Source organism: Cyprinodon tularosa, unplaced genomic scaffold, assembly GCF_016077235.1.
Source record: "Cyprinodon tularosa strain WSP-4 unplaced genomic scaffold, ASM1607723v1 ctg306, whole genome shotgun sequence".
Lineage (NCBI taxonomy): Eukaryota > Metazoa > Chordata > Actinopteri > Cyprinodontiformes > Cyprinodontidae > Cyprinodon > Cyprinodon tularosa.
In genome coordinates, this window is record NW_024039015.1 from 202501 (window position 1) to 224878 (window position 22378).

Here is a 22378-nt window from a genome sequence, read left to right on the forward strand (position 1 = left end):
TGGGAAGGGGCGAAAATACTGGTTAGCTGATTGGCCTATGTTGGTGATAGACGGGCCAAATAAACCAATCAGATCAACGGAGTATATGATGTACTAACAGAGTGACGACGAAAACACGACCACAAGCCAATTGATAGATCAAACTCTTGCCGAAACCAGTCAGGAGAAGAGCAAAAAAACATCTTTTCCTCTGAGAAAAGCCTCCAGAGCAGTGTTTTGCTCTTCTTTCAGTGAAGAAATACTCTGTAATTCCGATAAAACTTGCTCGATAGCCACGCTAACGCTAGTTTCATCGGCTGAAGCCGCCATGTTCTTTAGACAGAACTGTCGCACCTCTCGTTGTGTCACACCTCAACCCGCCTCAAAGCCAACGCTGATTGGACGTTCGTTTGGTGAACGGCTCCAAATTTTCTTTAACGGAGAGACTGATCTGCGAGTGAAATCTTGAAAGCTCGCGAGATCAGGATGGTCTCACGAGGCTACTACAATATAACACTTCAATTTGCTAGGTTGGACCCATTATTGTGGGCATGGTATGCATCGCATCCACAGAACAGTGCAGGGACCGAAAGTACATTGAGGAAAATAGGCTACAGGCTTATAGATGCATGGGTGCTGAACTGCTAAGGTGTCAGTCTGCTCAGCAAACAACATTTTAGTCTTAACAGATCAAATAAAAAGCCTATTTCCAAGATTTTTATCATTAAAAAACTTGCATAATGTCATTTTAAGTGCAACACACATTTATGTTGTTACATGAACTGATTTATACCAACAAAAGCAAGCAGTGTGGATAATTAATGAACCAATATCACCAAATCGTGCTTGTATTGCTCCAAAGTGACAAACATTTAGCAGGTGTTTCTTTCTAATTAAGATTTTGTTAAATGGTATACATTTTTATTAACATTTTTTAGTAGACCCTTAGAAATGTGTAAATTATTCATGGCATTTCAATACCTTTTTAAGTGTGCTGGTTGGTTTCACTATTGTTTTTCTGCATATAACATAAACCTAGTGTACTGTTTTTAAAAGCATTATGTAATTATTAGAAGCTCTTCATCTAATGAGGTGATTGTTTCAGTGGTACAACTGAACAACAGTGGTACAAGTGAATCTATCCTTCTTTGCTTGTGGGAAATGAATGCAGCAGAACATGTAAAGCTACTACTCCATAGATCTGCAAACGTTACGACTAAGTCAATAACCTTGCCCTAAACACTGCTTCTGAAAGTTATATCGGACCCACTTGTTCTTTTCCAAAGTGAAGTTCTTTAACCTTGCTTTGTGGCAGCCATTGTGAAACAAACAATTCATCATCCTTGCTTGGCTGCATCCACGATCAAATTCAGATTAATGTTTAAAACAAAAACAAAGCAAAAATCCAATTAGAGTCATTTAGGGTATAGATTGTTTGGTTTGGGGGCATTTATGCTACCAGGTCAATTAAACAGAGACTCAATAATACAATAATGAAACAATAATGAAACTCTGGCATGGTGAGTAGGAGACAACAAACAACTGAGGGTGATAATGGTCAACCCTGACATACAGCAGACATAAAAAAGCAGGGGCGTGTACATTATTTGCAGTCAGGTCGTGAGCTGCTCATCCGCGTTTTCTGTGTATGATATGCATCAGGAGGAAACCATTAACATTTTTGGACTGGCTTGAAGGCTCCCAGTCCCTCCAGTCTCCATTGCCTGTGACTGCAACAGATGGTCACCCCATCCCTGAGAATCCCCCCCCCCCATCCAAACACACACACACCCACATACACACAGGTGTCAACCTCCCACCCCCCTTTTCCTCCATCGTTAGATAATCTGCCGTCCCACCTCGCATCCCCCTCCTGCTGCTCATCTAAAAAGAACCTCCGCTTTCCCCCTGTTAAATCCACTCTTCCCCTTCCTCTCCTCGCCTCCCATGCTTCCATCACTCAGCACCTGTTAGAATCCCACCGAGAGAAGATAAGGCTCCCCTTCTTTTTTTTTTTTTGTTGGTTTGGGTGATGAGAGGAGTGATGAGGGGGGAGGGGTCAGGTAAGACAAAGAGGGAGAAAGCGTGCAGAGACAGGGGGAATTCTTGACAGCTGTTTCATTCAGAAGCCAATCTCCTCTCTCGGGCCCCGCATCTCAAAAAGACAGGGTGGCTACACTTGCTGCAGGAAAAAAACGACTAGACGGAGATCTTTGGGAAAGTTCAGAGGATTAATTTAACACAAGACAGAGAAGGTGGTTAAAGGCAACAGGAGGAAGAGAAGGGTGGGGGGGAAAAAAGGCTTTCTTTGTTAGAGTAATTGCTCTGAGCCAGTCTTGTGTGCAAACTGGTTAGAGATTATAGGATTTATTCCCATGTAGATTTTCAACAGTCGCTCTGCTTGAGCCATTCTGTTCTTCCCTTGCAGAATGTGCAACTTGGGATGTTGTGTATAAATCCATAAATACATAAATATTGAACAATGACGGGGTGCCGTGTCTTTTATTACTCCAAACGGAGAGGCAAAGCAGCATGGTCATGGATTAAATGTACAAGTGTTGACATAAACAAATGAAATGTCAGTGGCAATCACACAATATCCTGCTTCTATTGTCAGGTTTAAAATTATTTACTGTTTGGGGACTTCATGTAACAGTAAAAGCATGATTGTGAGGGAAATTCTAGGTGGTATAAGGTGGTTATTTTGCTTTTGAAAATTTGAAATGCATGGTGTGATTTCACTGCAATGGACTGGGACTGGCAACCTGTCCAGGGTGTACACCGCCTCTCACCCGTAGACAGCTGGAGATAGGAACCAGCACCCCTCACGACCCCGCTTGGGATAAACGTGACGAAAAATGGATGGATGGTGTAACTTCATGTTCAGCTCCCATCTAGTTATCCTGGATTAAAACCAGGGTAACTAGAGGTCTTCAGGGTCAGCTGAATAGTAAATGCAGCACATATGTTTGAGCTTTAATCTCTGAATAAATCCAGATGTTCTATAAAAGGTTTGTTTGAGGATGTAAGTGAATAAACAAAGTGTCAACAACACAGCAGACAGGTCAGATGATTAAGTTGGGGAGAGGTTCAGAGCAGGGCATGGGTATGAAACAAAATCTGAAGCTTTGAACAACTCAATGAAAATGTAATAAGTGTGGCATCATTGTGGACCTGCCAGGAAATTGCCTTCTCTCTTAACTGACAGGCTTGATCAGAGCAACATTAAAAAGAGAAACACCAAGGGACTCATGGAAGCTCTAGTAGAGATGCAAGAATCAACAACTAAGACTGACGAACCTGTTGTGAGGTTGTATCTAAGTATGAACAAGTCCGCCATTTGTAAAGGTTTTGCTACAATAAATGTTGAGGACACAGCAAAAGGACAAGAGGGGAAATCTGTTAACATTCCTTTTCCTTTGGTGAAGCTATCTTAGAGGCAAACGCTTATCATCCAGTAAGAAAAGAACCCCAAACATGCTTGATTTAGCATCCGATCTGATGGAAAAGAGGATTGTATGAAATCTTGGCAACTGCAAGGCTGGTCAGACCACACACAATTCTCTGCAAATGTGCTTGGGTACTGTAGCTCTGACTAAGGTAGACCCCTCGTCTATGTTGGTTGAACCTAACCAGCAGTTTGGCACCAATGTCATGAGTCTGACAGGAAAAGAGAGAGATGGTGGCGTAGTAAAACCGATCAAAGTCTGTTGGGAACAGTGATGGTTATAGTCTTACGTCTGTTCGGAAGAATGATCTGTGATAACGCTCCCTGGTGCATTTAGGGTGCAGCAGTCTGTCACAGAAGGAGCTCTCCAGTTCTGTAACAGGTTTATGCATGGGGTAGGAGACTTATCCAAGAGAGATGTTATTTTAGTTAGTATCCTTTTGTTTCCCACCTCCTGCATAGAGACCAGAGGGAATCCAATCGCAGAGCTGGCCTTCCTGATTAGCTTATCTAATCGCTTTCTCTCAGCTACAGATAAAGTACTGCTCTAACAGGCATCTCCATATAAGATGCCTGATGCCACAATAGAGTAATAGAAGGTCTTTAGGAGCGCCCCCTGCACTCCAAAAGAGCTCATTTTCCTCAGCATGGAGAATCTGCTCTGATCTTTCTTATACAGAGCCTCAGCGTTATAAGTTCAGTCCAGTTTGTTATTCAGATGAACACCTAGGTACTTATAACAGTCCACTATCTCAACGTCTGTTCCCTGGATGTTCATCGTTGTCAGCGGGTTAACCAGGGTTTTTGACACCAAGTTGACCCACTAACAATCCGCAATTCACTTCTTTCCCATTAACAAAAAAGACGGCTCTAACCCCCTACTGGCAAGCTACATGGCCTATGTTCCCACACCGCTGCATGACTGGTGACACTATCATACTGGGTTAGCATTGATGCTGTCATCAGTGCAACAGAAATCAGGAAAGTAAACAATGGAAAATAGCTTGGAAGGGAGCCAGGGCATAGTAAGTGTGCTTTATTGTTTGGCTCGTTTTTCTGTCCTAATCTCTTTTGCCATGTTTATCAAATGCAAGCAGTTGTTTTGATTGGTTATATCAGACATAGCTGCCGCAGCGTTGCGACATCCATACATTGCAGTAAAGGGTATACCATAAATTAGCGGATCGACCTGGGTCTGATGTTCCTGCTATATGCCGACCAGAGCCGAGCCATTTGAAGGTGACTTTAACCCAGGTCACTGGCCAAGTTGTTTGACCCCAGTGGAAGCTGGTCAGTAAGCCGTTCCCATTGCTACAAAAAGTTTATGAAGCTTTAGCTAAAGCACAAGGAATAATCTTAACTCATATGATGCCTTTTCAGAAACTAATAGAGACATTTTGTAGAAGACTTGGTGAATTAAATGGACACAGGTAGCTTGGCTGGCTCTAGACTGAAATGTACAACACTCTTACTGTATACATATCTTATACATATACATATGTTTTTTTAACTAACTAGCTTTATCAATATTTGCTATATTAGGATGGATTTACAAATAGATTCACAACAGTATGTTTTTATCTTTGTACTGTAGTTCTCAGTTGATAAACCAAAATACGAATGACAGGAACAGGAAAGTTTTTCCAAAGTAGTGTTGTTCTGTAATGGATAAAGTTTGAAAACTGCAAACTGGTGAGCTATTGTTCTGTAAAAAGGAAACGAAACAAAGCGTCAAAAAGACTCTACTGAATAAAACTTATTAATGTTGAAGGTAGATGAAGCACAGGCATAAAGATTGACAATTCTGAATATTGATGCTATAACACAAAGAGAATATGAAGATAAAAAATGTGTTTGATATAAAAAAATGAAAAAACTTCAATTCTGGTGCAAAGATTAATGAAATTAAACTACTCAACATATTTGCATTTACAGAGCTGCTTTGTTTACTGGATGCACTTCAAACATACATTAGCATTTCAAAGCTGGTCAAGAATGTGTGATTCCTTGTCTGCATGTAAATACCAGATGACTGTTTGTCTGTTTTATTTCTTGTTTTGTATTTCCTCTCCCTTGCCCTAAAACCACTAGCGAATCCCCGCAGTGAACTTCTGCTGACTCTCTTTGCTTGCATGAAACAGTGTGGGGCAAATTGCATTGTGTGCCTTAGAAGATGCCTCATGCGGGACAGATGCCTTAAAAGAGACTTTGTGAGGAATCAAAGGCTTCCCTCTGATGGAAAAGAAACTGTTGCCATCCCCGACGGTTTCTTTCAACACATGTCGCCAATCAAATTGCTCTCAAAACACCTTCTGTTTTCAATCCAGCTCTTTGACGAGCTGCTTGAAAAGCAAACCGTATGTGTGTCTCTGTGTATGTGTTTAAGGTACCTTCTATGTATCCACCAGGGAACGGCCCTTACTCATAAGCTCCATGGTTGCAATGGTTTGTTACAGCAAGAACACGTAGCACCCTTGATTTTTACAGTCCTGAATTACACCACACTGAAGAAACATCATAAGAACACTTTGAAGGCTTCTCGGGAGTTAAATGAGAGCAGAAGCATTAAAGACTTTCTCGTACCAAGCTGCAAGATTTCATTGTGACCTCAAACACCACTAGAGTGAAGATTAAAATATTACGTCTGACCTTTTATGAGACTCCAGTGTTTGCATGTGTTATCTTGATTGTTCCTCCTCGTTTTATGGGGAAGTCCTTGGCTCCTGTCGCCTTCGGGGCTGTGGTTTGTACCAGGCAGCGTGTGACGCTCCATGGGTGGCAGAATGGAATAGGGCCTCTGGTAAAATTGGGACAGGAAGAGGCAAGCTGTCAGGGGACTACTGTAGCCTGCCTGGCCCCTGTTTTGGCCTGAGGAAAACACAATTTCATGGTGAGCTTTGGGATCGGCAGTGTTGTGTTAGATAAGCTGGTGGGCTCACTTTGACCTTCCAGCAGATGATTACCATGTCCCCAGTCAGACATCTACAAACTCAGAAGCCCATAATACAGATACAGAAATAAGCTCTGGATAACTATACCAAGGAGAAACATTTTGGAAAGCATGTGCTGAATTCTGTAAGGTAGATAAAACATGCATAGTTCTTGTTTTCACATTTAACTATTTTGTATAGAAGAGTTTTTATGTAATGATTTTATTTACACAGAGTAAAAGTTCAACGGGTTTTATTGAGATTTATTTGAGTTCGGTGCAGAGTTTCTCCAAACTCTGCTCAGCCGAAAACTGGAAGACGAGGGGAAGACAGACGGTTAGATTCAGGCTCAGTGGGAAATTGGAGTTGTTAATCTTGAAGGTAAGGATTTGTTGCCACTCACGTTTCCAGAGAAGTGGAGACTCTTTGACTCCAGTCTGTGTGTTGGTCTTCCAGAGTTTGTCTGATTCGGTGGAGGGAGGAACAGGGTTTACCCAGGACTCGGACGAGTGGAATGATGCAGCCGCTGGTTGCAACTCAGTTTCCCTGTGGCACTTGAACGGGTCATGGTGAAGATGATTTCCTTACTCAGAGAGTGATCTCAGCGTCTTCAAAGTTTGGTGGATCCAAACCTCCTGTTTGGAATCCGTCGCTCAATGTAAGACTCAGTTGATCCCACTTGGGAGAGGCGGTCCGGAAAGGTCCAGTTTGCAGGAAGGCTTCCTGCCGAAAGGCAAAAACAAACAAGGTTGAATCTCAGGGAGACAAGCACTTAGTCAACTCAATGTAATCGCTGCTTGGCTAGAGTACAAAACTTGAAATGCAAAAACTCAGATAACACTCAGAAATAACAAAGATTGGCTAGAGTACCCCAAACTGGCAAACACTCTGGCGTCGAGGTAGTGGCAACCAGCAGCTTAAGAGCAGTCCGGCGATGAGGTAACCGATCGCAGGTGTGTGAGGAGGCGGACCGGAGTCAGCGCCTCCTGGTGGTAGAAAGGAGAACACAAAGACCAGACAAACAGACTAACACAAAAAACTGGAGTCCTGACATTTTAAACGTTTGAAATCGTAATATTTAGTCTGAGGAAGGAATAACATGGCTTTATATTTTCTTTAAAGGTATATTAAAGGATGTTCTTTTTCTGGGTGGATCATGAAAATAAGCAGGCCTCTAAATTGTCAATCATTCTAGTAATATTTTCACTTATAGGTGGTGAGCCTGAGTGGAAAGTGGAAAATTTGCAAATCTACTTTTGGAAATTAAGCTTGTGTGAGCGATGCAAACATCAACTTTTAAACAGAGCATGCACAAGGAGAAATGGGCTTGTGCATGCTCTTGCATGCAGTTAATAGGCGTTCCCGCTCGGGAGAAAGTACATGGTTTTGCATTTGCTTTTTTTTTTAAAGTGGAGAGTGTGGGTCTTTTCAAAAATTCACGAAAATCCTGTACTCTACCTTTAAGACTCTGTCCAGCTGCTTCTAGTTAATCTAAAGGTAAAAGTCGACCTCAAAATATCTGCAGCTTGTTTGAAATCATTTATTGCCCAGCAGGTGAGATGTTCCAACCCATCTGGAAAATACACAGACAGAGCACAGGCATTAGCTAATGCTCAATGAGGGGTTTCAGCTTTCTTTTACTGAGACATTTGAGTGTAATTTTACAAAGAGGTGGAACCTGGAGGCAGCATTTATTTTGGTAAACACATCTCTAATCTGTTTTTAAGTTCTTCATCGTAGCAGCCAGCTACCTTATGTGCGACTCTGCCAAAAACTCCTTTTTCCCTTTCTGCCAACACATTATAGAACCCTTCTTCTCTTTCCAAGCATACACTCACCAGATGTTGCTAAAAGCTTAAGGGAAGAAGCCACAGGTACGTGTGCTTGCATTTAAATCTGACCCCCACTATAGGCTCTTCTAGTGCATCTGTCAAGATTTATGATGACAGCTCTTCTTACAACAGAGTCGGCTTCCGCTTTGTAAGTCCCAGTGGGGCCGCCGAGGCTGGATCAGAAGGAGAAGGAGGTTCCTCAACCCAAAACAGGTGACTGTGGGTCAAAAAAAATAAAAAATATATATTTTCAACTAGTTTTTATGTACAGACACTTCACACAAACCAGCATCTGCTTCCTATATCAACATTTACACTTTACCGGCTCAGGGGTCTGGTCAGACCTGCAGGGGTCAAACCGGCATAATGGAGTAATAAAATCAAATGCCGCCATATGACTGAAACTGCAGTTGATCAGAGGGAAACGCTGAAGGTTTTCATTATGACGTATTATGATGGGGTGAATTCAAAAGGGAGGATATTAAAGACTCAGCAGAGCTCTTTCAGTCTGAGTAATGGTCGGACAGAGCAGGCCCACAGACAGCTTTACTGTTCCCTCAGGCTTCAGAGTGTTAAGTGTGCGAGCTGATACTGGAGAGTATGGTAACATACAGCTTTTGGCTTTATGTGAGGATAAAACCCATCATGTTTTAATGGATTTAGATTACCTTCATAAATCTAATGGATGTGCGTCTGTAATGTCACATCTGATGTTAAAGGGACTCCGTGGGTGTCACATCATCGTACAAGAAGCGACTGGAAAATAGCAGACATGGCAGCAGGTTTATTCACTACATCTTGAAGCAGCTGTTCGGATGTTTTCCAGTCCTGGTCATTGGTCTACAGGTCTTTCATTTGTATAAACAGCTGGATGAGTGTGGTGATAAGTTGAGGCCTGAACATTTTTAAAACGGTACAGCAAGATGGAGAGATGCACTGAAAAATGGGCTAATTTGATTAATTTTAGGAGATTAAATCTTATTGGATTCATTAGGTATACAAAACATCTTTAGCATAAAAGTTGCAATGTGAGGAAGAAAACTCAAAATAAGCACATTTAAGAATCACTGATAATAGTTAAAAGCTAAGTAGAAATCTAATAACCAAGGAATTTAGATAACCACTGAAATAATTTTGAATGCCACATGTGTGTGTGTGGGGGGGGGGGGGAGGGGGGGGGGGGGGTCTCTGTTACCATGTATAGAGATCTGGATAGAGGTCTGTGGCATGCACTCACTTAACATAGGCCTACGTAATCCTACAATGACATGATATTTACTGCAAATTTTACAGTTGGTTTATTAAAAATGCTTTTCAGTAAAAGTCAACAGCAATAACTCCATTAACAAATGAAATGAAATTAAGGGAAAGTAACCACAAAACAGGAAACAGACATTTACTTTGACTCAAACAGTAGATATCTAGATTTTTGGTCATTTTGTGTCTTTACTGTTTTACTTTTACAGTTTTGATCACTTCAGTTTGTGTTGTTTCCGCTAAAATACACCAGTTTGCACCCATCTTTTAGATGCTTGGTCAGATCAGTGTTGAAGTGACCCGCCTTGCTTTCAACTCCAGCAGATAACAAGACAGCTAAACATAGAAAAAAATCGACTCTTAACTTATTTAATGCTTATAACGTCTGCTAGTAGAACGTTCTGGAATTTTTAAATGTTTGAAGTATCATTGGAGAAAAGTTAAAATAAGGATCAATATCATTTCCAGAATACGTTAAGACTTGCCATTTACAGTCAAAACAAGCCTAGTTATTTGTGCTAATAGCTAAATAATGCTGCCAAAAAGGAGATGTCAACTGAAAATATTTTGTCTTTGTATTAGAATAATGAAGTACCAGTTAATAGCCACACAAGCTGGGACATCCCTGTTTAATGATAACATAACAACAATATACTGTAAATAATAAAAGAATATTTGCTAAGGCAGTAAAGGCAGAAGGAATAGCTGAATGCTATGCGTTGCTGTTTAAAATTCTCCAAATAATGAAGAGGATAACTCTGAGTATCCTCTTTATCATGCTATCAATTAACAAAATACTTTCTTTAGTCAGTTCTGCTGTAAGACAGACCACTACAGGAGATTCTGCCTACGGCCATAAACAACTACAGCAACTCATTTAAGAAACCTGTATGAGAATTACTACAACATTTAATTTCCCATTCTTTTTAACTGAATGAATAGTAATTAAATTGGGTTTTCTAAAGTGAAAGAAATTTGCTAAAATTGGTACTGGGAGTTCAAACCTTTAAAAAAAACATGACAGTAGAAAAGAACAAAAGATCTCTGATCTGTTTACGTCTGTATCAGTCCAAACTGCATAAAATGAACAGAAATAGAGGATGTGCAAACGAAGGTGGGTAAAGGACATCAGGAAAAAAAAACTCTAAAAAGTGGTGAAATCAAACAGGACATAAAAAACCAGTAGAACACAGACAAATGAAAGGATTAAAAAGGAAAGCAGAATACAGTACCTATTCCTGCTGTGGAAATAAGCAGGAGACCTTGAAAGGTATAACAAGGCCAGAGCAGCTGGAAAGTAAAATAAAGCATAACCTGCAGCTACTGAAAGTATAAGTATAAAAAAGGTATAAACACCCGGAAAATAACTTGATATTGAGAAAGGAATACCCTTAAAATACGAAACATTTTAGAGACAAAGGCAATGCTTTGCATCAACGTGTTTTCCCTCCATGTAAGTTGGACTCAAATCAAAGTTTATCTGACTCTTTCACTGGTATATACTCTTTTACATCCTTATTTCCATGACATCCTTGCTTTAATTCAACCTTGATCAAGATCAACAACAGAAAGCATGCTTTGCGTTAAAATGCACGATTCCCAATCTCAATCAAACACCCGGCGATGACTACTCAATGCCTCACCGCTAGGGGTGTGCAAAATAATCGTCATGACGATGCATCGTGATTCAAATTTTTCTGATCTACTCGATCGATTCTTGATGCCAAATATCGATTCTTAATTTTAAAAAAGGAAAAAAAAATAAATACATGAATGGTTGGTGCACATCAGCCAACAATAAGTGAAATACAACTTCCAGTCCAGTAGTTGTCTCTACGGATGTGTTGACGCCTGTTGCCTTGTGTCACAAACATTTCCGGCCGCAAGATGCTGCGACGAGTCATTCCTAAACAAAACATGGAGGAGATGAAGAACATTCGCCCGGCTCCATCACATTTCAAGTCAGATATTTGGATGCATTTTGGCTTTAAAAACAAAGAAGGTAAAAACGACATCGATATGATGCACGTAATTTGCAAAAGGGGAAATGTCATACATTTGAATGTTTTGACTTCATTGGTTTAAAGGACCACTGAGGCCAAGTAAACAGCACTGATCATCCTTATTTTGTCCTTTTAAGTTTTATAAATAAAAGCACTTTTTGTCAGTGTGTCCACTACAGTAATAGTAATATTTGTGTCCAGTATTTGTTTTCATGGCAATACCTTCAAAAGTCGTTTCAATAAATACTAATAAAGCTACACTCACCGGCCACTTTATTAGGTACCCCATGCTAGTAACGGGTTGGACCCCCTTTTGCCTTCAGAACTGCCTCAATTCTTCGTGTTATAGATTCAACAAGGTGCTGGAAGCATTCCTCAGGGAGTTTGGTCCATATTGACATGATGGCATCACACAGTTGCCGCAGATTTGTCGGCTGCACATCCATGATGCGAATCTCCCGTTCCACCACATCCCAAAGATGCTCTATTGGATTGAGATCTGGTGACTGTGGAGGCCATTTGAGTACAGTGAACTCATTGTCATGTTCAAGAAACCAGTCTGAGATGATTCCAGCTTTATGACATGGCGCATTATCCTGCTGAAAGTAGCCATCGGAAGTTGGGTACATTGTGGTCATAAAGGGATGGACATGGTCAGCAACAATACTCAGGTAGGCTGTGGCATTGCAACGATGCTCAATTGGTACCAAGGGGCCCAAAGAGTGCCAAGAAAATATTCCCCACACCATGACACCACCACCACCAGCCTGAACCGTTGATACAAGGCAGGATGGATCCATGCTTTCATGTTGTAGACGCCAAATTCTGACCCTACCATCCGAATGTCGCAGCAGAAATCGAGACTCATCAGACCAGGCAACGTTTTTCCAATCTTCTATTGTCCAATTTCGATGAGCTTGTGCAAATTGTAGCCTCAGTTTCCTGTTCTTAGCTGAAAGGAGTGGCACCCGGTGTGGTCTTCTGCTGCTGTAGCCCATCTGCCTCAAAGTTCGACGTACTGTGCGTTCAGAGATGCTCTTCTGCCCACCTTGGTTGTAACAGGTGGTTATTTGAGTCACTGTTGCCCTTCTATCAGCTCGAACCAGTCTGGCCATTCTCCTCTGACCTCTGGCATCAACAAGGCATTTCCGCCCATATCTACCTTGAGCCAAAGAATACTTTCTCCTCTTTTTTCTATTGACCCTAAATGAAAGGTAATATAGACTGAACTGAAGTGTGACTCAGCATGAATGCTAAAATGCAGCAAGAAGAGAAGAGCTTTAAGGTAGTATTCGGGGTTAAAACCACTCTCTGGCCTCTTGGATCAAACTAAATTTCTCATTTCTGGCCTCCTCTTTTCCTCTTCACCTTCATTTTACCCTTTTTTTCAGAAAGTGCCGCACAGATGAGAGGATATCTTTATCTGGGTTGCGTGTCTAGTTGCCCAGTACTTCCAGGCTGACCAGATGGATTCTCTCAAAAGCTTGTCCGCCTGTGATGAGCGGGCAGATTTGTCAGGAGCCTCTTTAAAATCTAAAATCCCAAAATCTGCCCTTACCCTCGAGGTGAACATCATAAAATTTGATTTTCTTTTTTAAAAACATCATAGTCATCACAGGATGTTGTTGGAATTATTAATCCAGCTCCCTGCAAAACCCCTCCTGTCCAGCTGTTCCAGTGTCTCATGAGGAGGGGAAACTAAAGAGACAACCTCTGTTTTTTTACTGTTCACAGTCAAAGCTTTAAGTTAAAACAGCTGATGTTCAAGCAGCAGCAAAAAGGTCACATATTTTTACTTTATTGAACATTTTTCCAATGGGCTTTTGAGAGTTTTTCAATATGGGGCAACTAGCCTATTATGGAGAATAGTTTTCCTGAAATCTGAAAGTTATGGATGGATTTCAGCTTCCTCCTGCCACATGTCAATATGCCCCTTGGACAAGGCACTTAATCCACAGTTGCTTAAGTGCAGTGGTGTATGGAACCCATTGGATGAATGTGGCTTTACTGTAAATCATTTTCAGACATCAATATAACTAGAAGAGCATAATAAAAATAAACCTTTATATGGTTGATAGAGTAATAATATCTATCTATTGAAATTGAATTTATGAATAGAATTTAAAATCCTCTTTCTCACATATAAAGCCTTAAATTGCCAAGCTCCATCTTATATGAGAGATATGATTGTTTCTTATGTTCCCAATAAAGCACTTCGCTCTCAATCTGCAGGTTTACTAGTGGCTGTGCTACAATTTCTAAAAGTAGAATGGGAGGCAGATCTTTTAGTTATCAGGCTCCTCTCCTGAGGAATCAACTACCAGTTTTAGACTGTGAGGCAGACACCCTGTCTACTTTAAAGGCTAGGCTTAAAACTTTCCTTTTTGATAAGCTTATAGTTAGAGTGGCTCAGGTTATCCTGAGCTATCTCTATAGTTATGCTGCTTTAGGCTTAGACTGCTGGAGGACATAGGGAACCCTATTTCATCATTCTGCTTCATTCTATCTCTATTCTCGCCACTCTGTACAATCTGTTAGTTCTGCTCTCTCTGCTTTTTCTCAGAGTAGCTTTGCCTCGTCTGTTCCTGTTTGGCTGTGACGCCATCCTGGAAAGAAACATCAGCTGTGCTGCTTCCATCAACACCTTTGTTTATAGATGTTGGAGATCGGCCTGTTTTCCAGTGTAGTCCTGTTTCGCTGAATGTGACTGGCTGGATGTGCTCCCTTCATCCTCTGACATTGGAGTTGGCTCGGAGCTTGTCTGCCTAGCTGTGTGTTTCCTGGATGAGACCGCCTTTCAAGTTGCTTTTTATATCTCTGCTTCTTTCTCCTTGAACCCCAGTCGGCCTCAGCAGATGGCCGCTCACACTGAGCCTGGTTCTGCTGGAGGTTTCTTCCTGTTAAAAGGGAATTTTTCCTCTCCACTGTCGCTACAAGCAATCTTAGTGTGAGGGATTGCATTTGAGTCAATGAGTTGATGCAATCAACTGGTTTTCCTTAGAAAACTTTGAATCAGTTTGAGTGTATCATCTGGTGAACTGTAAAATGCCTTGAGATGACATATGTTGTAAATTTGCACTATAGAAATAAACTAAAGTGAAATGCCTCCTATTTTGTTAAAGTACAACCAAAGATTGTGATGAAAATGTATCTTCCCAACCAACTTAAACTACCTTATGATTGCTGTCTGGAACATTTATTATAATATTTATGGAGTTAGATATAGGTTAAGTGTTGCTCAGTAGGAAGAGCAGTCTTTTGGAAATCTGAGATTAGGTGATTTGATTTTAACTTTCTAGTTGCATGTTTGGTGTTTTTTGTTTTTTCTTCCATCAGGCAAAGCGCTGTATGATATTCTAAACCTACCGCTAAAAGACAGATTTTTTTCTCTAATATAAAACACTTTTACTTCCTAAAAAACAAAGGCTAATGTTATACTTATAATGAGAAAATAAGCCTCTAAAATGTTGAATCAGTAGAGCAGCGGTACAACAGCTGCAAGGAATAACATATTCATTGTTTGCCTTTAATTATGCATCTTTCTGTGGGAGAGAAACCATTTGTGAATGTTAAAGCAACACAATCAAGAGAAGTTATTGTTACAAAGACTGAGACTACCCTCAATTTATTCACTGACAAGTGTAGACTATATGTACAGGGAACAGCAGAGACATTTCTTAATAGATCATTGTAAAGGGAAAATTGCACAGTGCTTACATTAGTCATTTTTCACCAGCATAGTACCATACTGTGGATAATAAAATACAAAGAAGGAAGGTCATAAAAACACAATAAAACAATAATATATTTCTCATTTTGCCTTTTTTTTATCCCCCGAAACAATAGTTTTATGGGAAAAGTCCATATGTCATGACGACGGCATTCAAACATTAATTACACAACACAAATAATAAATGTGCATTATGAAACATTATCAAATTTGCATATGATTAAAAAAAATCATTATTGCAGGCACCCCTCCAGTTTATGATAAAACGTACAGAACATCAGTTAATAAAGCTGCTGAGTAGGAGCCGGGCCAATTTAACAAATACACACACATACACACAGCCAGGAGAACTTTCAGCTGAGCAAAGCAGCAACTCTGAACTCAGAAAGACACTAAACAGACGCACAGATGAAAGAGGCTGAAAAAGCGCCTTGCTGCTAACCTCCTGTTTGTGCAGAAGACTCAGAGGAACGCTTGTGATTACACCATTGACTGAATCATCTGCAAAGGGTCAGGCCTCCCATCTTCTCTCCCACCCACTCCTCTGCTCCTCTCGCACTCAGCAGCCGAGCCGTTCGTATGGCTGCTCAGACACACTCTGAGACATTACTGAGAAATCCAGTGAATGGCAGAATTTACAAAAACATAAACACATGCCCACCTACGCAAAAACATGCTGGATAAACTGGGTAGACAAAAAAAACATTTTTTGTTATATAATATTTCATGTTTGTCAAGATTACTTTTTACTCAGTTGTGAGGGCCATCAACCTCAAACAGCAGGATTTCTAGGTAGTATCTTATAGCCAGAGATGGGAAGTAACGAAGTACAAATACTTCGTTACTGTACTCAAGTAGATTTTTCTAATATTTTTACTTTAGTTTACTACTAATGTTTATGGCGACTTTTTACTTCTACTCCTTACATTTTTACACAAATATCTGTACCTTCTACTCCTTACATTTTTAAAAATTGTCTCGTTACTTTAGTTTTGAATCATTTCAATGGAGTTACCGTTATTATTTTTCACGTCATCAATACCAAATTCAATCTAATTGGATGGGAATCTACGTTGCATTTATTGCACCACTACAAGATGAATCGACAGATTCGGCGGTATTCATTCGCGGCAAATCATTGCAGCTTGGTGGCGGTGGCGTTAGCATAGTAGCATGGACGACGAAATGATTGAAAATGAACACAACAGAGATCTAGTCCTATTGGCAGACATCCATTTAAAATGTAGGCAACAGCATGAAAAAAGTGGTTTCTACTTTTACTTTTATACTTTAAGTAAATTTACAAGCATATACTTTGTTACTTTTACTTGAGTAAAGAAGTTTAATCAGTACTTCCACTTTTACCAGAGTATTTTTTAACACAAGTATCTGTACTTTTACTCAAGTACGGAAAGTGAGTACTTTTGCCATCTATGCTTATAGCAGGGTCAAACAGAAAAAAAGGCTTCAGTATTTAAAATGAGCAAGAAATCGCTGCTCTCCATCATAAGTCTGGTGGGGCTGCAGCGGCAACTATTAGTTGCTAACCTCATATTTGGATGACTGTATTCTGATCAAGTGAGACCAAAACAGAATGTAGAAAAAGAAAAATAAGTGTAAATAAATTACCCTAAGGTCATCAACCCCATTCTGAAGCATGGTGTTGGCTGCATCATTCTGTTGGGATACTTTATCTCTTCAGTTTTTTTTAAAATAAGGAACCAAGAAACGATTTGGAGTTTATAGATTTTTTTCTCCATTTAGTTGGGGATCATCAACCTAGTTATATTATAATCTTATTGCGATGTACAACCATAAAAATAACCCTGGATATAAAATAGTTTTTGCAGTGTTATTCATATGGACATAAAGACTTGGGCTAGATACAGAAACCAAACATTGGTGTTCCTTTTGTAAGCACACATCAGTGTGTTTCATGTGCTAAATGTTAAAAACAAGTGAAGGAATCTAGATTCACTTTGACAGCAACCAGTTTTCTCTAGTAGGCTGATGTCTGCAGCTGATAACCTTAAATTTGAAACATCTGATTTGCTGAACTTACTCTCAAAGGAAGCTGTTAACTTGGTCTGTAATCAACATCTAGATAAGTCTAAATTTGTTTTTATTCAGGACTTGTCTGACTTTAGCTTTATGTGCTTTATGTCGTTGTCTTTTGTTTACCAATTGATTATGTTCATATTCTAGTAAGGTTTTGCATTTGTATAATCTTACTATGCGTCTAAGACCTTGCACACTACTGGAGCTTATAGAATGAAAAATAACCAGGGATATGGAGGCGCTTACAGACGTACGCTGATTGGAACTTCAAAGTGTTGCTTAGCAATCTTAAAATTAAAATATTTCTTATTGCCATATTGTCATCTTATAATGGACCATTGTGGGGAGTGGGGGCCTAGAGGTTTTTGCTTAGAATCCAGAGGTTTAGAGTTCAGGCCCAACTCCCACAGACTATCACTTGTGGTCCCTGAGCAAGACTTAACCCCACACTGCTCCCTGGGCGCTGCACAATGGCAGCCCACTGCTCCCCACAGGGGATGGATTGAATGCAGAGAGTTCATTTTGTTGCTCTGCACTTGTGACACTGTAATGACAATAAAACCCTGGTAGATTTTTTGTTACAGATGTGTTGGTAAACCTATTAAAAACTTTGAACTTAAAAAAACAAAACAAAAAAAAACTCCAAAGATCACTCTTAAACATCTGCAGCAAAGAATAACATGTTAGGGTAAGAACATCAGGAAACAAGAAATTTTGATTAGATGAGACAAAGACTAAGGGAATTTCAAACATCGAATGTGTAGGAAACCCACTGCTAAAAAATAATTAAAGTGTAACTCACCCCGATATAAAACAATAACCACACCTCCAGAAAGATGGAGCTGGTTGGTGAGTTCTAAGAGAGTCTGGGGCTAATTGCGAGGAATAAGTGGTCGGTGATTGGCAGGGGTCTAGTCAGAAGAAGAGGAAGTGACAGTTAGCTGAGCCTAGCCTAGCATTATTGAAGTATGGGATGAATTATGTAGCCTGACGTAGTCCTACTCAATTCAAGTCAGAATATGAGTCTGATGCTGCTCCATAGAGCTGTGATTATGGGGCATGTTTCGAACAAACCAGGAAAAAAAATGCCTCTGCACTCAATTGGATAGACCGACAACCAATAAGAGCAACGGAGTGCGTGACGTATGTTAAGCGACGCATAGTTGTTGTCAACAAAAATCAAAGCGTGCAGTTGCACGCCTAGAATAAGAAGATGAGCCTTGATCGCGTTTCTCTGTTCCTTTTTAAAATTAATTTGCTGTCGATATCTTCTAGAACAGACCTAATAGCAGAATCTACACACCTCAACTCTCCAGCGCCAGCCATTGTTGTGTCGCCCAAGCGCCCTTTGATGACGTGGTTGATTACGTTACTGTTGATCATCTGTCCATCATCGTATAAAGCCCGCCCTGACAATTTGATTGGCTCGCCAGATATTGTGCGAGCATACTCGCGCTACTATTGAGCAATGCCAGACCGAACTTCCCAACCTCAAACGTTGTGGGCGGGACTAAGTTCGGAATGGCACCCAGGCTATGAATTATGGGATGGATAGAACCATTTTAGGTAAAGTTGTTTTACCCGTCTTGTCATCATAGCTTAAGGGAAGCCAAGTCAGTAAAAAAAAATCTCAGTTTTTCTAAGTAAGTTATATTTATACCTAAAAGGGGGCCTATGATAATAAAAGTGTATAAATGACTTGACCAATACCAGTATGTACCATTTTAACCAGCAGAGAATTTAACTGCACTAGTTGCTGTATAACCTCTTATGGCAATGATGGTTTTGTAAGAACATTGCAAAAACAATACAATTAAATAAAGATTCATGGACTAATTGTTAGAAATAATAAAATAGGAGAAACAATAATAGTAGCACCCTAAAGACCAGGTTTATACAGTTTAAACAGAAAATAAACTGTGTTTTTGCGGGCAAGTTACATTTTAGGTAAACCAGAGTAATTCTATAGAGCTACAGTCAGTTGTTTCTTAACACCAGTGTTTTTCCCCACATTGAATGCATGTACTCAAAATAAAAAGCTGGAGCTTTGACAAATCAAACTTGGGTAAAATTATTCTGCTGAAGTAAACCAGAGTTGATGTCAAGACCTTATAAACATCTTTCCAAAGAAATCCAAAGCATTTGCCTGAATCTCTATAAGAGTGTTTTAGGACTAAAATGTTGACATTGAAATCTGAATTTTAATGTTTGTGTCTCCTGAAGAAATCTGTTATAATCATGATGTAACATTTCATTCATAAATGACATTGATCCACAGAGAAATTAGCTGGTGAAGTAAATCAACACATTTATGATTTACAGGCCGAGATCAGAGAAAACCGATGATTTATTTTACAATCAGTGAATACCCAAAACTTAAGTAATAACAGGTATCTTCAATCAGATAACCCCTTTACCTCTGGCCAGAATCTAAAAGAAAACATACAAACAATTAATGTTTTAAGAAAATATGTATGTATGTAAATATGTATGTTTTATGGTTTTGTTTTATTCGCATTCATAGTATTTAAAAAGTAATAAATCCGTCTTGGCAGGTCTTATCTTAAGAAAAATCTGTGATCAGAAGCAACCACATCAGTGAATCTCCACAAATTAGTTATATGTAAGTACACTCCTCCTTATTATGTATCAAATAAAACCCTGAACACAATCAAACACTTATGTTTGTTCCTAAAAAATGTGCATTAGATAAAACATTCAGACCAGTATTGTCGAAGTGTCAGTAATATAGAAAAAAATCTTTAATCCTTTATTTTAACCTGAAATAAATCGTTTATCTGACACTCTGCAAAAAGTGGCCTCAGATTGTGTGTCCCCATATGCTAAGTATGGAAATATAAGAAGGAGCTTAGAAATGAAAAACAAACACACTACTTATTATTGACTGAACAAAGAAAGGGCTCCTGAGGGGTTTCTTATGAATGCTCCCAATCAAGAGGGAAAACAAAATCAGCTCTATTGTAAGTGGCCTACAGATAGGTACCAACTGCACAGCTGATGTGGTCTCCTAAGGAGCCGTAGTGATGAAATATTCAAGGAGAAACAGCTCTGACACCTAGTGCGAGCTCTGGTCACAACCAATCCTTCTAGGTGGAGCCAGAGGCGGTCTCACCTCCCTCTCCGAGCATGACAGCAAACACACACAGAGGACCGCATTTATTTTTGACTCGACACATTAATTAATAACCCAGAGCTGACCCTGTTTTGTTCTGCTGGTTGTCCCTGGGTGAGTGAAGCAGAGCAAGAATAAGAAGATCTAAAGCTGTTTTCTTCCACGGAGGGAGCAGAGGGATGAGGGTGACAGGGTGAGGAGAAAACGCCGAGATAAAGCAGCCAGCCAAAAGGAAGAGAGAATTTAGGATTATCATAGTGAATGTGAGGGGTGTGGATCGGGGGAGTTCAGAGGAAGAGTGCTTTTTGAAACCCAAAATGGGCATTTCCCTGAAGCGTAGCGTAACAGGAGGGGTGGGTGGTAGGACTAAAATCCTTGCTCCGACTGAACAGTTCACACAAGCTCCTTACCCTCAGCTCCGTTTCTCCGCATGTTGGTTCCTGCCAACACTTCTACTCACACAAACACAATGAGTAATGACGTTTTCATGAAAGTACAAATTTTCAAATAAACATTAAAACAACAAAGACATCAGTGGGGACCTGAACTATCTTTAAATCAGTCTGCTGCTTAAAGCTGAACCAGCTTTTTTTACCTTGTGATGTAGTGATGAGTAGAAAGGCGACCAAAACGGCCCTTTACACAAATATATAAAACAACGCTGAACCATAAAACCTCTCCCATTAGCTTTCGCTACATCTACAAAGGATCAAATTTATATTATAAAAATCTTTCTTTGAAATATCAAAAATGTATAACAACCAACCAATAAAAAATATTATTTATAAAGGTATAAAAAAAAAACAGACTTGTTGCCCATGATGCGTCTATGCTGTGTACATTGCTTGTTCCAATCAGTCCGGATCATTTTACTCTTCCCCGTCTCAGGAATATAAAAACCTCCCCTTCTCTGAGCCCTGGCGGTGGCAGAGTTTGGCCAGCTGGGAAGGTGATGGGGGAACGTCCTGCCTGTAGGGGCCTTTAGATCTCTGTGGTGTCGGTACATGTCCTGTGGCAGAGGCCTGGCTGTGGTCTGCGCTGTGGTTGTAGGCGCTGCTGCTGCTGTTGCTGTTTGGGGGCTCCTGCGCAGGAGATGGCCTGGTTTTCCTCGCCTCCTGTTCCCTCCGTCTTTGTTCCTGCCTCAGTAACTCCTGGGTCTCTAGGAGGACCCGAGCATTTAGATTGGGTTTTCCAGTGAAGCCGTTACGAGAGCCCGGGCCCATAGAGAGACGAGGGTTCTCCTTAGGCGTCTGGAAATCCTCGGATGATGGATACGATCTTTCCCAGGAGTCCTGGGACATTGTGCTGGGCTTCTTATGAGGCTGCCTGTGTACAAGAAAACAAGCAAAATGATTACTTAGAATAGAATAGAATATAACAGCAGCAAAAGATGATGGCAAAAGTTGTCACACAAATGTGGAGCTTAAAAAGTACATAAAAATAACAGTTTAAAAGTGACAGCTTAACAAAAATAGCAAACATAATACTGCACTGTACATATAATATAAATACTGTGCATCTGAAGTATAAATATAATTGTATTATATTCATAGGTACCAAATGGACAGCTGATGTGCAATGCAATTATATAAACATATTTGTATTATTGTATTATTTAACTTGTTATTTCAAGCAGACATACATCCAAACAGTACAGAGCTAAAGACAATTTTGGTCAAAAATTCCCTCCTAAATTCCATGAATTTACAGCAGCTACCCAATGTATTCAAATTGCTTTGTGCACTGCCACATTTAGCAGGAGGCAAACTGTTAAAATATAATTTTCTTTAATATACTTTATTTGCAAAGATATAAGGTGTATATTTTTATTAAGGAACCTTTTTTTTGTGCATCTAAAAACAAAATTAAAAGCAGGATTTACTAAAACCTTAAAAGGAAAGTGTATTTTTCTCTGTAAAAATCCAGATGTTTTGTTAGGATTCTGGATTTTTGTTAAATAGCATTGAGGAAAGAACAGCATCAAACATAACCCGTCAGACAGATGAGG

The 22378-nt window shown here is 39.9% G+C and overlaps 1 protein-coding gene across 3 annotated transcripts in view; it reads right to left on the minus strand.

Moving 5' to 3' along the window:
* Positions 1-18820: 18820 nt before the first annotated feature.
* Positions 18821-22378, minus strand: part of LOC119787944 (partitioning defective 3 homolog) — a 502126-nt gene continuing 498568 nt past the window's right edge. For all 3 annotated transcript variants that reach the window (XM_038292032.1, XM_038292030.1, XM_038292033.1), the window contains one exon: positions 18821-21696. In XM_038292032.1, coding sequence (XP_038147960.1) covers positions 21255-21696 — 442 coding nt within the window. In that variant the 3' untranslated portion in view covers positions 18821-21254. The remainder of the gene's footprint in view (positions 21697-22378) is intronic.